General features: G+C 37.2%; 1 protein-coding gene across 1 annotated transcript in view; it reads left to right on the plus strand.

Annotated features, from left to right (window-relative positions):
• Mnat1 (MNAT1 component of CDK activating kinase) overlaps positions 1-15,658 on the plus strand; it is a 154,787-nt gene that overhangs the window by 53,400 nt on the left and 85,729 nt on the right. The window contains exons 2-5 of the mRNA XM_031357238.1: positions 440-592; positions 3,233-3,306; positions 9,107-9,210; positions 11,564-11,704. Of these exons, the coding sequence (XP_031213098.1) occupies positions 440-592; positions 3,233-3,306; positions 9,107-9,210; positions 11,564-11,704 (472 nt within the window). The remainder of the gene's footprint in view (positions 1-439; positions 593-3,232; positions 3,307-9,106; positions 9,211-11,563; positions 11,705-15,658) is intronic.

Below are 15,658 nucleotides of genomic sequence, written 5' to 3' on the forward strand. Positions count from 1 at the left end.
AAAAAAAAAAAAAAAAAAAAAAAAAAGTAATTGCCAAATAAAAATGGTATTCCAAAGTTTTATTTTCTATAAAATTGTAAGTATCAATGAAAATTTTATCCCCAATCCTCAATCCTACCTTGAAGGGCAGACTTGGAGATTTGAACACTATCTTAAATATTGCTTGCTTGTTTGCTTGCTTTCCTTCCTTCCTTCTTTCTTTCTCTCTTTCTTCCTTCCTTCCTTTCTTTCTTTCTTTCTTTCTTTCTTTCTTTCTTTCTTTCTTTCTTTCTTTCTTTCTTTCTTTCTTCCAAGAATTTTATCCATGAATACCATGTTTCCATCATTTCCCTCTCCTACTCTAGTTCTCCCTGTCTCTACCATTCCCTTTCACATTCATGACCCTTCTTGTTTAACTGTTATTATTACTACTATTGCTACATGTGTTCTTTCTTTATAGGTGTGAGAGTTGTGTGGACTTACTGTTTGTAAGAGGAGCTGGAAACTGTCCTGAGTGTGGTACTCCACTGAGAAAGAGCAACTTCAGGGTACAGCTCTTTGAAGATCCCACTGTTGACAAGGAGGTTGAAATTCGGAAAAAAGTACTAAAGATGTAAGTGTTATTGTCAAGGGATTTGGCCAGCAAAGAAAACATCAATAATTATTTCAATAGTCATTATTATTATTTGCTTATGTAATTTTGAACAATTTGGGCAAGTAACAAAGTAGTTATAAAATCATCTATATACTTGTTTTACAAAATTTGTTGAGTTTATAGAGAATTGTGTGATATCTAACCCTTGCTGAAGAAAAGCCTCTTGATGTCTTTACAGTTTATTCATTTGCTATTTATTACTTAATTGTCAAATAAATATCTGTTTTATGTATTAAGTAATTAAGACATGATGTATAAAAAATAGCTATAAACCTTGTTCTCATGGCTTACTAATAAAGTAGCCTAGGCTATTAAAGAGACAGAAATTAAAGCAGCAAAGAAAACAGATTTACTATAAAGACTACAGAGGTAACATTTAAGTGTCAGTTTGAAGCTTATTTCAACACTTAAATGATAGTGCATGCATATGGGTGTATTGTTATGACTTGTTAGTAGTTTTGAGTTTCATTTTATTTGCCCTTTTGTTAGAAGGTACTTTAGTATTTTAAAATTAATATATTTCCTTAAGGTTTTGTTTTGGTCTTGGTTTTGGGGGATTGAACCCAGTGCCTTGAGTACTCTATCATATGCTCACCTCTGAGCCACATATCTAGCCCATACCTCATGTCTTAATTTTTAAAAATGGTTTGTTTTATTTTTAATTATCTGTATTGTGAGTGTATGTATGTGTGTGGATTTGCACATATGAATGCTGGTGTTCTGGGAGCTGGAGTAAGAGGCAGTTGTAATCTGCCAGATGAGGTGCTGGGAGCTGAACTCTGCTCTTCTGCAAGAGTGGTACAGGTTTCCTTCCTTCCTTCCTTCCTTCCTTCCTTCCTTCCTTCCTTCCTCCCTCCCTCACTCCCTTTCTTCCTTCCTTCCTTCCTTCCTTTCTTTCTTTCTTCCTTCCTTCCTTCCTTCCTTCCTTCCTTCCTTCCTTCCTCCCTCCCTCCCTCCCTTCTTCCCTCCCTTTCTTCCTTCCTTCCTTTCTTTCTTTCTTTCTTTCTTTCTTTCTTTCTTTCTTTCTTCCTTCCTTCCTTCCTTCCTTTCTTTCTTTCTTTTCATGACATTAGTTTATTTACAATCTTATTTAGTATGAAAGTTCAAAGAGTTCAAGAGTTTAAGCCACTTTTCAGAGATCATATCTGTTAAATATTTTTCATTATCTATTAAAAGGACGATTTAAGCATTTTGCTTCTTCAGTTTCTTGGTGCCATACTATAAAGAAAGGTGCAGCAAAGCCAGAACCAAGCACACAGTCCTCACAGCCAGCAGCTGCCAATTCTTTTTTTTTTTTTTTTTCCTACTGAAAGTGGCAGATTCTTCCTGGAGCCCTCCTCCTAGTGCCTGGGGTAGACCATGGAAGTGGTGGGCCTCCGATGCCTGTGTTTCTGGAAGTTCAATGAGGGATGAAGAGAAAGAAGGCAGAAGCGATGGCCACAGAATCAAGTCTCCTTTCTTTATATCCCAAGCATAATACAGGCTGTTAGCCACTGGGCACCTTCCGGCCCCTCTCAGTTCTTATTTTTAGGGGTATACATTTTACTAATGTTTGTTTAGTAACATCTTGCTAGATGGTGACTTTGTGATACTTTTATCAGTGGCCCAGCTGAGCTTCTTATTTACTTGTATTACTTAAAAGTGCCACCTTTTATATTCTGATCTTTTATCTTTAACTTTTTTGTTTTGTTTTGTTTTGGTTTTTTGAGACAGGGTTTCTCTGTATAGCCCTGGCTGTCTTGGAACTCACTCTGTAGACCAGGCTGGCCTCGAACTCAGAAATCCACCTGTCTCTGCCTCCCAAGTGCTGGGATTAAAGGTGTGCGCCACCACCACCCGGCTTATCTTTAACTTTTTTTAGTTTTGTTATTATTCACAGATACATTACAATACCTCCAGCCCCACCCCATAGGGTTTCTCTGTGTAACCCTTGCTGTTTTGGAATTCACTCTACAGACCAGACTGGCCTCGAACTCTCAGAGATCCACCTGCCTGTGCTTCCTGGGTCTGGGATTTAAGACGTGCTCTACCACTAGCTGGCAGACCTAATATTTTTAGGTCATATTATCATGAAAAAAAATGAGAGTCCTTTTTCCAATTGAGTTTCAGTTTTATGCAATTAATGGCTCTATAATAAATAAATAATATAATTTACAGTGATATGTCTTGCTTAAATTCATTTCTAAATCCCTGAAGTATGTCATTAAATCTTTTTACTTAGGTCTTTTAAGAATTGTATGTGATGCCATTCTCTCCTGATTCTACATTTTCCCTGTAATCATAAGAATTTTAAGAATAGTGTTTTTGGGTTGCATGCATAGCTCAGTGGTAGAACACATGCCTTTTGTGAACGAAATCAACCTTCCACACCCTACAAAAGAACCAGGACAACCAAACGAAACAAAGCCAACAAAAACCCCTGGTAAACTCAGCTTTCATTCTTGGTTAGTTTTAAACCTGGCATCAAGAACACAGCGTTTTACACAGTAAGCAGTCTTTTTCTATACATAATTCTTGAATTAGATAGGGATAAGCAAGCTGGTTGTATAAAATGGTTTATAATGATTTGTAATACTTTGATATTTTTCTTCTCTGTAGATACAATAAAAGGGAAGAAGATTTTCCTAGTTTAAGAGAGTATAATGATTTTCTGGAAGAAGTGGAGGAAATCGGTATGTTTTAATTTGATGTGCTGGCCTTGATCTTGTGCTGTTCTCTTTTAGATGCCTAGACAATCTCTCACACACAAGGCTCCTGATGGATTTTGATGAAGTAGTGGTTGCCAATGGTCACAGGTTACTTTTTTTTTTTGCAGTTGTATTACATTTGTCAAATTTAAATCATTCTTGAGTAATTTTGAGTCGTGGAGAAATTATTAGTAGAGGTAGCATTCTTTAGCTGACACGGAGGGTGTGCAAGTCCCAGCTCTACCCAAGCCATAAAAGCAACAGAAGTGCTTTGATTGACTTTGTAGGTGTTCTTTCACCTCTGTCTATGATAATGAGATTAAAAAAAATGGTCACTGTCATTTATGCTGTCATACAACAGTAGGTTGTGAAAACTTTGAAGCAGTTGACTGTTGAGCATTTGACTAGTCAGGGTTTTCAAGGCAGAAGTTAGAATAACCCTAGTGCTTCTTTTCAGTGTGAATAGTAAGAAGGTATTTTCCTCTCAAGTGTATTGTTTCTGCTTGGTCCCCCTCTTTCAGTGTTGGGCTAGGGATTCATGTTTGTTTCACTTTTGCTAAAGAAAGTTCCAGAACTGCTAAAAGGTATGGAAGTTATGAAATGCTGATTAAGAAAATCAAAGTGTGATTTTCAATCAAATCAAAGAAAATTTAAAGTGTGATAATTAGAGTTGGTGAGATGACTTAGACAAGAGTGCTTGCCACGCAGCATGAAGACACCCCCCAAGGTGGGAGGAGAGTGCCAACTCCCCAAGTTGTCCTCTGGCTACCACATATGTGCACTAAATAAATAAATAAATAAATAAATAAATGTAAAACACACATTAAGCAAGTAAAAATAAAACAAAAAAATGCTATATTTGTTACAGAGTTTGGGTTTGGAAATGATAAAATGAAAAAGAATTGGCCTATGAAAATTAGACAGAAACTATGAGCATCAAACAACCATCTTTTTATTCTCTCAATTCATAACTTTATTGTTAAAATATGATAAAAAGCATCATTATGGAGTATTTATATATAAAAGATTAGAAATTAAAATTCGTTAGAATTAGTATTTTTAAAAATGTCCTTTTAAAGTCCAAGTGATTATGTCTCAGTAGGAGCATGTACAGAACACAATAGGAGCATGTGCAGAAAATAATTTGTTTTTTTTTGATCTATGTTAGTATTTTAGAACTGGTGTTTCTTCATTCTAATGTACTCGTTTGTGCTTTGTGTATATTAGCAGCCATGAGTCCCTGAGGATTTGACTAAGAAGATTGTAGAATTGTGAACACCAGTGAAAGGGGCAGCACTAGGACACAGGCCAAGAAGATGTTCTGGTGTGGGACAAGCAGAACAGCCCTCACAAAGAGAGCTTCCATATACATTAAAGGTCGTGTGATTAATGTGGTTAGAAACCCTGGGATACAAAAAAGGCAAAAGAGGCCATAGCAAGTTGGAACTGTTATAGTTCCAACCAAGAATTCTAGGAAGCTGAAGGAAATTGAAAGACAGAGAAACTAGGGACCAGGCTTAAGGGATGAAACAACAGGGACCTTGATTTTTCATAAGATTCTGGGTGAGCCTATTTATGTTTTGTTTTGTTCGTTTGTGTCTATGAGTTGAACTAATTTCAAAGAATTGGCAATTTGGGGCCCATATGCAAATAACCTTATTAAAAAGTAGACATCACTAAAACAAAAACCTAGACAACTAGCTAATAGGTATATGTAGTGATCCTCAACATCACTATTTATCAGGAAAATGCAAATTAAATTCACAATTAGATACCACCTGTTAAATGGTCCCACTACAAAAAAAGAGTGCATGTGATATGATAGGTTTGCTCATCAGATTTCTATAATAATTCCATATGTTTACATATGCCAAATATATTGTATCCTATATATATATCTAGTTATTTGTTAAAAAGGCTGGAGAGATAGTTGAGTGGTTAAGAGCATGGCTATTCTTCAGAGTACCCAGGCTTGATTCCTAACACTCAGGTAGTATCACACAACTGTTACTGTCTGTAACTCTGAGCCCAGGATATCTTAAGCCTTCTTTTTGCCTCCAAGGCCACCAGGCATGCATGTGTTGCATAGACAGACATGCATGTAGGCAAAAACAGCCATATTTTTGTTTGTTTTGTTTTGTTTTTTTGTTTGTTTGTTTTTATGAGACAGGCTTTCTCAGTGTATCCTTGGCTGTTCTGGAACTAGCTTTGTAGACCAAGCTGGCCTTGAACTTACAGAGATCTACCTGTTTATGCCTCCCCAGTGCTGAAATTAAAGGTGTGTGCCACCACTGCCTGGCTAAAATACCCATATTTATTAAATAAATACATACATTTTCAAGCGGTATATATAAAATGAGAAACTTTGTAAATTTGGCTTTCAGTAAGATTTAGTCAGTGGCTTATAGGGAGCCAGTGAGATTTTTAAAAGATGGTTTCAGTAGTATGGATAAGAAATAAGGAACTCATAGAATAGACATTAGTGGTGGCCATAGCAAAGAGGACATTTTAGAGAGAATATTCACTCACTGAGTTGGCATAGGACGCGAGTTAGAAAGAATAGATAGATGACTTGGAATATGACCTTGAACACTTCTGTTCAGTGTGACTAATCAAGATAATGCAAGTTGGAGTGCTGGAAGAGTTGGCAAAGTGCCTGCTCTGTAAGCTTGAGGACCTGAGTTTGACCCCTGGGACCAGGTGAGAAGATCAGCTGTCCTGGCTTGTGCTTGTAATCCCAGCATGAAGGAGGCAGAGACAGCAGATCCATGGGTCTTGAGACCTGCCAGCCTCAAGTGGGTTACCACTTGGCACATTCTAGGTCAGTGATACACCTTGTCTCAAGAAACCAGGTGAATGCCAGGTGGTGATGGTGCAATCCTTTGATCTCATCACTCAGGAGGCAGAGGCAGGTGAATCTCTGCCAGTTCGAGGCCAGCCTGGTCTATAGAACAAGTCTAGGACAGCCAGGACTACACAGAGAAACCCTATCTCTGGGGAGAAAAAAAAAAGATACAAGGTGATGTCCCCATTAAAAGAATGATATCTAAGCTTGTCCTTTGTCCTCCATATCCATGTACACATATGTGTACCTGCACTCTCTACACAACCCTTCCCCCAACAAAAGGCAGTGCAAGTTGTAATATCACTTTTTTTCCCCCATTGGTTTGTCTTGTTATACAGGGAGTCTGCAGGAAAGAGGGTTGGAGTAAAGATATTAGTTTGGTTCTATCACTTTGTTGTGAGGCATTGTTTTGGTTGTTATTGTAGGAATAAAACTCTTTCAGAATCTTGTTTCTGTTGCTGTCTACATTTGCTTTATTCGTCCTTTCAATCAAGATACTTTGATGTCTGTATTGACTTTCACTGCTACTCAAAAGAACAAAATGTTAGTTTAATAGACACCTATTGATGACCAGAGTGAGCTTCATACACACTCTAATTTTCAAAATTCTAAAAGAGACAGGCACTTTTAGCCCTCTTGTATATGGAGAACAAGCACAAAGAGCTCAAGTATTGTGAACAAGTTCATATTGCTAGTAAATACCTAGTAGATATTTCTTGCTCAAAGTGCTTTGAAAATGTATGATAGGCCTAATGAGAAGTTAGTCTATGTCTAAAATACAGAGTACTGAGAAATAGTCAGAGAGTAGCATGTAGGTTTTGGCCTGGTATTGGTATGGTAGTATATGCATGCAATTCTAGTACCCAAAAGACAGGCAGGATGGTCATGAGATGGCCAGCCTGGATTGCAAAGGAAACTGTCATAAAACAAACAAACAAATCATTAGCTACTAGCCCATAGCTAATAAGGAAGTTGTCTAAGCTGTTTTTGACAGTGTGAAAGAGCTTTTAACTTTGGTTGTGTAGTAGAAGTATAGAAGCTCACACATACACTAGAGGATTAGAGACAGGGTTAGCTCAGGTCAGTGTTTGAGGAGGCAGACAATGGGGATGAAGACATTCTGTTATATAAATCTCATTATGAATTCTTTGAATAGCACACATATAAAAATTAAAATTTGCAGTTTTGGATGATGGTATCAAAAACTTACAATAGAAGGTACACGTGAAGATGAGCTTTCTTGTGTCAATAGCAACAGACCCTTCTCTGTGAGCGTGACAATATGCACATAGGACTTTTTGTTCCTCCTTGCCTCAGGGATCATCTCAAACACTTCTTCTTAGCTTCATAATAAGCAGATTTTCTTTGAGTGCAGAGAATACTTATTTTAAAAGGATGAGAAAGCCCAAAGGGCTTTAATTGTAAATTCTGAATGTCAAAAGACTTTGAAATTGTACTTAAATAATGTTAAAGCTTCCAGAAAATATAATAGGTTTTTTGTTTGCATTTAATTCTTGATTAGAGTCAGGTCAACATCTAAGCTACAGTAGCAAACAGATAGAGGGTCAAATGATTGTTAGAGAGAGAGTTAGCTTCTGTTTCTTCTCTGAGGCTCTCATGACATTGTGGTTCACTGTGGCATGAGTAAGCTTGCTTCATCTAAGAAGTTTTTGTGTTAGTAATTAAATTTTATGATCCTTATTTTTGAGAGAAAGAGGTTGTATTATCTGTGATCATAATTTACATCTATTATATTGCTAATACCTTTATTTTCTAAATGAAAATTAAATAAACATAGTCTGTTTTGCTTTTATTGGGATTTATTATGGTATTTATGATTATAAAAGAAATTAATTTCATCTAGCCATATACATTTCACTTAGAATTGAAGTTTACTTGTTTTTAAAATTATATTTAACAGCAAGTTTAAATCAATAGTAAATGAACATTCTAGTAGATCTAACAAGACATGTACATTGAAAAAATTATATAGGGTAGAAAGTGGACGAGATGAAGAGACTGGTAAGAAGTAATGTTTTTGGCATTCATAGAAGGGGAATTGTCAGTGCAGGGTGAGTGAAGGAAGAGCTGGTGATTAAGATGGAGATGGTGGCGGTCAGATCTCGATATTAATGTTGTTCTGTGTAGATTTTAAAGCTACAGTCTTAGATATGTGGAGCTTCTATAGGGGAAAAATACTCAGCTGGGCAAGCATTTGCAGAAACAACACATTTGTTGTTGATAAAAATTCAGATTTTGAGATTTACCTCCATTACAGTCCTGGTTCTAGTGATTATTAGCCATATGCCTTGGCTGAGCTGTTAGTTTTAGACCATATCTGGGACTGGTGAGATGGATTCGTGGGTAAAGGGAGCCGCTGTAAGGCTGGTGACCAGAGTTCCACTCCTGGAAACACATGATGGGAGGAGAGAACTGCTACCTGCAAATTGTATTCTGACCTTCACACATTCTGTAGAACATGCACCACACATGCGCGCTCGCGCACGCGCACGTGCACACACACACACATTTAATAAGTGAAAGAACATAACCCTATATCTGCCACGTATGAATTAGGCTAAGTGAGATAATTAGATCAAGTACCTGTGTTACCTATTCTGTAGATGTTTGCAATATAGGTAAGTTAGTCTTTGATTCATTTTTACTAAGTTTAGGTTTGAGTGTGTGTTCATGTGTGTGTCTCTAGATGTACCATGTAAGTGCTAGTGTCTGTAGAGGGCAGAGATTAGCAGATAGGTAGAGTCAAAGGTAGTCATGAGTGATTCAATAAGATAAATAGATAAAAGATACAAATAAAACCATAAAGACTGTTAATCTCATGAGTAGAAGTCAAAATGCTGAAGCTTTGGCTTTTATAGTCACCTTAAGATTTATATTAAAACTATTAAAATTCATGACATTGTTTCCTTTTTGTTACAGTTTTCAATTTGACCAACAATGTGGATTTGGAGAACACCAAAAAGAAAATGGAAATATATCAAAAAGAAAACAAAGATGTCATTCAGAAAAATAAATTAAAGCTGGTTGGTTGCTAAGCATTTTCTTCTTTTGTATGAGTAACATCTTTCACATAATATTTAAGATTTTATTAGTTCCTTGAGCATTTCATATAATGTGTTCCAATCATATTCACCCCCCCACTCTTTTCACCTCTTTCTCAATTTACCCCTCCCTGTTCTACACACCCATCTTTGTGTCCTTTACAAAAGTATTTCCAAAGAAATTTGTGCTGCTCAAATATTCTTGTATGTGTGGTCTTCTACCAGAGAGTGGTCGACTTCGCAGGAGCGGTACTCTCAGAGAAAGTTCTTTGTTCCTCTCACTGCAGCTATGGCTAGTAGCTGCATGGCCAGAGGTGGGATTGTGTGCCCAACTTCCTCTCCATGCTAGGATTTGGTCTAGCCTGGGCTGCTCTGTTGTGTTCAGAAGACATTGTTTTTAGTCATCTACTGCTTCAGGCTCATAGACTCTCCCTGCTGCCACTTCTCCATTGATCTCTCAGCCTTAGGAGGAGGGTTGCAGTATATACGTTCCCTTTAGGACTGAGCATTCTTTTAGTCTCTTAGTTTCTGCACCCTGGCCAGTTGTGGATCACTCTTAATCTGTATCTAGTTTAAATGAAAGGTGCTCATATTAGGGTTCATAGATACATTGATCTGTGGGTATAACACTAAGTCATTAAGAGATACTTTGAGATTAGTGGCCTAATAGTAGTACATTCTCTCTTAGGGCCTATTACCTGTCTAGCCACAAGTTCAACAATGGTGCCAAGTAAGGATTTCATCTTATAGAGCTGGACTTAAATCAGTGAGAAAGTGGTTGGTCACTCTCATGATGTTTGTGTCACTATTGCACCAGTGGGTGTGACTCTCTAGTTGTAGCTCTCAGAGTTCACCACTGAGTAAGGTTGATGATTACTTTCCTCTTCTGGTAACATGCGGAGAGCACCTTCCAGCACCATGAAAGCTAGGTGGAAGGGATAAAGTTTCTAGTTCCATACTGGCCCAATTTTAGGACTCCCCTTCTCTCTTTCAAATTATGGAAGATCACTAGTAGTATTGATTATAGCCTGTATTGTTTGGAGGTCTATGGGATTTCACTGGCCAATAATTCCAAAAGTGGTAACTCATACCTGGAATTGGGGTTTTTAATTTTCTAATCTCTTGAGTTTATTTGGGGCATTGTTCTGTTATAGCATAATTAATGTTAACTCTTTATGTATATTGTATATTTTAGAAAGCTTTTATAGTGGTAGTGGTAGTAGTATGTCTTTAGTGTTTTTATTCTTCTCCATTATACCTCCTTTGTCCTCCCCTTTACTCCCAATTTAACCATTACTAGTCCATTACTTCATTTTAACTCTATGCCAGAGCAGTCTCACTTCACTCTCTGGAAAGCCCCTCCCCATGGCCCCTTAGTAATGTCCTGACTCTTACGGGCACTGCAAACGAGACACACACAGCTAACATCCAAAGATGAGAGAGCGTGGAATCTCTCTAGGATTGGAGTACCTCACCAAAAATGAAGTAATATTTATTAGTACCAGGATGTGGATCTTTAATCTGTTTATAAACTTGAAGTCTCAAGGAAAACTTATCACCATATCAGTAGTGTCATTACTACATATACTGCATATGCTGTATCCATACTTGATGTGCTTAATTGGAGACACTCCAACAACATGTAGTTATATCTTCTTATGTTTGCTCTTACTAATCCTTCTGGATAAAGTTGGATTCCCTTCTTAACATAGAGGCTTGTATTAAGTACATTGACTTATGTAACGGGTTTAGAAATTGGTAAAAATGATTAGGAGAAATGCTTACAATAAGCTGACTTAAGGAGAACAGAGAAGAGAGTAAACTGAAATGGCTTTGAAAATGAGTTTGCTTGAGGTGTGGGTTTGCTGACCTCAGAATACAGTGGACCTTGCATAATTTTGCACATAATGAGGCTGTAGTGTTGGAGTACAGTTCCTTTTTCTCCTCGAAAACTTGGTGTTTTATTGAAGGAGGAATTTGCCTAATACATGAATTTAAAAAATCCATGTTAAGTTCTGTAAATTGCATGACTTTAAATTGTTTATAATAATTACAAATTAGCCCCACCCCACCCTGCTGCCCAGTATTAACTAGTTACTCCATCTCTGCTCTGGGCTTAGTGTACTTGGTTTGGTGTTTGTCCTTCCCTGGGATAATAAGTATATGCTCCCATAAAGTAACAAGTGTCCTAGTTGTTCTGTATAGAGTTGTTGCTTTATTAAGGCACATGTGATTAATTTGCTTTATGCTTCTAGTAAATAAGCTAGAAGACTATGGTAGAGGATAGCTATTGACTGGTAAATTCATTCCATTCCTTATGGAAATGTTTGTTTAGACTCGGGAGCAGGAGGAATTGGAGGAAGCTTTGGAGGTAGAACGCCAAGAAAGTGAACAGCGACGACTCTTCATACAAAAGGAAGAAGAGCTGCAGCAGATTCTGAAAAGGAAGAACAAGCAGGCCTTTTTAGATGAGCTGGTAAGTTTAATGCAGTTACCACTTAAGAAATTAATCTTCCCAGGGATTTTGCAGAATAATGGCATTTCATAGGAGTTCAGAGTGTTCCCGCTCTAGTTTACTTTCCATTTTTTCCAATACATTTTAAAAAGTTTTTAAATTTTATTTACTATTATTGTGCACAAGGATGGTACTGGGTGAGAGCATGTGCCTGCTGTGGTGTGTGTAGAGAGGCCAGAGGACAATGTTGTTGACTTGGTCCTCTCCTCAACCTTTTCCTGGGTTCTGAACTCAGGTAGTTGGGCTTATGAGGCAGGTCAGGGCCTTTACCTGCTGAGCAAGCTATACTTTTGCTTTGATAGTTATTGATGAATGGCAAGACACATCCCCCAACCCCTCTTCCCATGTAATATTTATGCGTACAATTCTGTGAGTCAATTTTGGGTGGCATTCACCTTTTATCCCAGCAGTCAGGAAGCAGAGGTAGGTGGATCTCTGAATTTGAGGCCAGCCTAGTCTGCAGAGTGAGTTCCAGGACAGCCAGGGATACATAGTAAGGCGTCTATGTAAGATATCTAAACAAAACAATAAAGTAATTCAAGTGGGTTTTTGAAATCCTGTCCTCTGCAGGTCTCCTTTGCTGCCCATGTGGCTTCTGTCGTTGTGTGTTGAGAACATGTTTACAGTATCTCAGAGCTGTAGTCTAGGAGTGAAGAAGTAGATATCCCATGGTTTGAAGGCTTGGGCTGGGAAAGTGGCATATCATATCTACTGATCAGTGCAGAACCTGCACCATCTCAGGGAATGGGGTGTAGATTCTGCCCCTCCGTGGGTCGATGTTGACCACTTCTATAGTGTCTGCTCTAGAAAATGGACGTGTTTCTAGAATTTGGTATAGAATATATTAAATTGATACTCAATTTCTACTCCAAAGAGAGTTAAGTGATAGAATCCTGGTCATGACTTTAATTATACTTTTTATTATAGTCACATGCTCCCTTTTAAATCTTTCCAACCTCTATCAAGGATTTAAAGTGATTTATCCTAAGGAGTGAAAATGCTTGTGGATATGACATGTTTGTGGACCTTAAAGAAGGCTGACAAAGTGAAGCTCTGCTGTATTACACTCCTACCCTCTCCATCCTCCTCCGCTTCCTCCTCCTGCATCTTCCTCCTCTTCTTCCTCCATCTTTCTCCTCTTCCTCTTCTCCCATCCTCCTCTGCTCCCATCTCCCCACTCTCATTTTGCTCTTCTTTACCTTCCCCTCTTTCTTCCTCCTTCCCTTTCTCAGCTTTTGTCTATATTCATTTCACTTTCAGATGAAAGAGTAACATAACTGACAAATATAAATAATACTCACTAGGTATGTCTCTAAGCTTACTAACACATTGTTTTCAGAGCATTTTCTCTTGATACTTTCCTAACAAGCTGGTTGTGAATATGTTGGTTATGTGTTGAAATGTAGTGGCTGCATATCATATTTTTGCATGAAAATAACATATTTGGATGAAATGTTATTAGAATATAGTACTTTCTATCAGTTAGCTCTGTATTCAACTTTGTTAACAAATAGCCATAGTAACTGTGGTCTAAGATGTGGTTCATAGGATTCGTACTTTATTGTTGATATTTATTATAACCTTTTGTGATACTGATGACATCACAAGCTGGAAAATGTTCCTTTCTGGGAAAGTCTTTCTGCATTGTCCCCTTTTTATGCTGTCTCCATTTTATTTTTCATGAGGCATTTCCTAAGTATTGATATGCTTCCAGCCTTAATTGCTGTGTTATTAATTCTGTGATAGAATAAATGTAAATATATTTTCTATTGTGCCTTTTCTGATCCAACAGCATTTTAAGCTAGTTAACCAGAAGTAAAATAAAAAGCAAGATTACGTTTAAATCAGGTGTAGGTGAGAAAATGGAGGATGATTTATGTAGAAAGTGCTTATCATAAATACTCATGGAGGGCTGGCGAGATGCTCTAGCAGGTAAAGGAGCTTGCTGCCAAGCCTGACAACCAGAGTTCAAGCCTCACAACCCACCCGGTGGAAGGAGAGATGGCTTTCACAAGTTATTCTCTGACCTCCACATTGCTCCATAGCGTGCATATATGCACTCAGATAAAATAAATACAAATGTAGTGAAAAACCCTACCCACTTTCAATGTATAGAACGAATTTGCTTCTAAACTCAAGTCTACAGCATCTGAGCCAGAAGAATGCGTGCTTCAGTCACTAACCGTTCCCCAGCACAGTCTCCCATTAATCCTTTGTAGCAGTTGGACTTCCAGAGCCTGTCAGTCCTCAGAGCACTGAGCCTTGCTACCTCATGGAGCTGTGTTGGCATCAAGCTTCCCTCAACATGCAGTGAGGCATGAAGTAAGACGTCCTTCCAGTGTTGTGCATTGTGTGTGATCTGGGGCTTACACTGGTTCTTGTGAGCTCCCTCCTCGCTTCCTGTTTTCTTCACCTGCAAGTCATTACTGCACATATTTTCCTTACTCTTTAGAGCATGGGACAGGGTGGTGCTCAGTGAGTCACTGTATTCATTATTACAGTTCATCAGTATATAATAGTTTATAGAATAACACTGCAGTTTGGTTTTTTGATTTTAACTTTTAAAATTTTTTATAGATTACTTCAATCTTTATTAAATTTTTTTGTTACTTTCAATCCTTTACAAACTAAATTCATTAAATTTATTTTATCATGATTGGTCTGTTTAATGAAGTGAAAATGTATTTTTCTATGTGTTTTCATGTTAGATTTTTATAAAAAAAGAAAGCTAGCATTGGCCTTTGTAAGTATGTCTAAAAGGTTCAGTGTTTGAAATAGCCCCTGAATGACACTTGATGCAAGGACGACTTATTGGAATTCTTTTCTTTCTTTGTTTTTCTGAGCTTGTCTTTATGCCCAAAATCACTTTTTAACATTCTGAAAAGCACTGGCAGCACATTATACTGTATGTGACAGGGTTTAATGTTACGGTCTGAATGTTTATGGCTTTGCATTTGCCATAATGTTGGCTAAAAGTCCATTTATTTTAATCCTAACTGTAAATTCAATTTTTTAATAGTTTGGAAAAAGATTTTTAATCAGGTTCTGTGTTATTAAATCTTTTTATATTCCTGTTTGAAAATTCTGTTCCATTTATGTCTTAAATTTTATGAGTTAATGCTGTTGTCAAATGCAGTAGCTGATTCTTATTAGGAATATTGTTTGCCAGATGGCTTGCTTAAGGTAAGTTAAAATAATCTTTAAAAATGGTCATTATAAAGCTTTTAATGAGTATTACAGGCCGTCTTATTAAAATTTCTTTAAATATTAAATGGTGTGCCTTTAGGCAATTATATGGTCTCTGCAGCCTTCCAAGGTGAAGTGTGAGTCTCAGAGCAGAGAGGTAACCCCAGCACTGGACCCTCATGCTCTGTTCCCCAGAGCACACTTCACAGGCCTGGGCTGCTCTAGAGACGTGCTTTGCTCTAGAGACATGCTTGTCCCCACAACCCATGCTTAGTTCTTTTTTAACACTCATAAAGGCCTTCAGGCTCCAACATTTTGAGTGCTAAAATACAAGTGATAAGTTTAAAGTAAATTCTGTGGCTTCATATTAAAGTTTGATACTTAGAATGCTTAATTTTTACAAAATTTCAGCTATCAAGACATTTAAACATTGTGTTCTTTTAATGTGAATGAGGTACTAAGATTATTTTTTTCTTTTTTTTAAACTTTTATTGCATTGTGATGAGAAAAGTTACATGATTTCAATTTATCTGAATTTGTTAACATTTAAAAACATATTTTAATTAAATAGAATTGAATCACATTCTTATTTCCCCTTTGTACCACTGCTCCTCTCATAGTCCCCCCTTCAATACCTACAATATCTTTTTTGTCATATTCTTTAAAATTTCTAAAATATTATAACAATAAAAATAAGTATTATAAAAGTTGTTTGATATAAAACAACAA

The sequence above is a fragment of the Mastomys coucha genome, unplaced genomic scaffold, assembly GCF_008632895.1.
Source record: "Mastomys coucha isolate ucsf_1 unplaced genomic scaffold, UCSF_Mcou_1 pScaffold6, whole genome shotgun sequence".
NCBI classification, from domain to species: domain Eukaryota; kingdom Metazoa; phylum Chordata; class Mammalia; order Rodentia; family Muridae; genus Mastomys; species Mastomys coucha.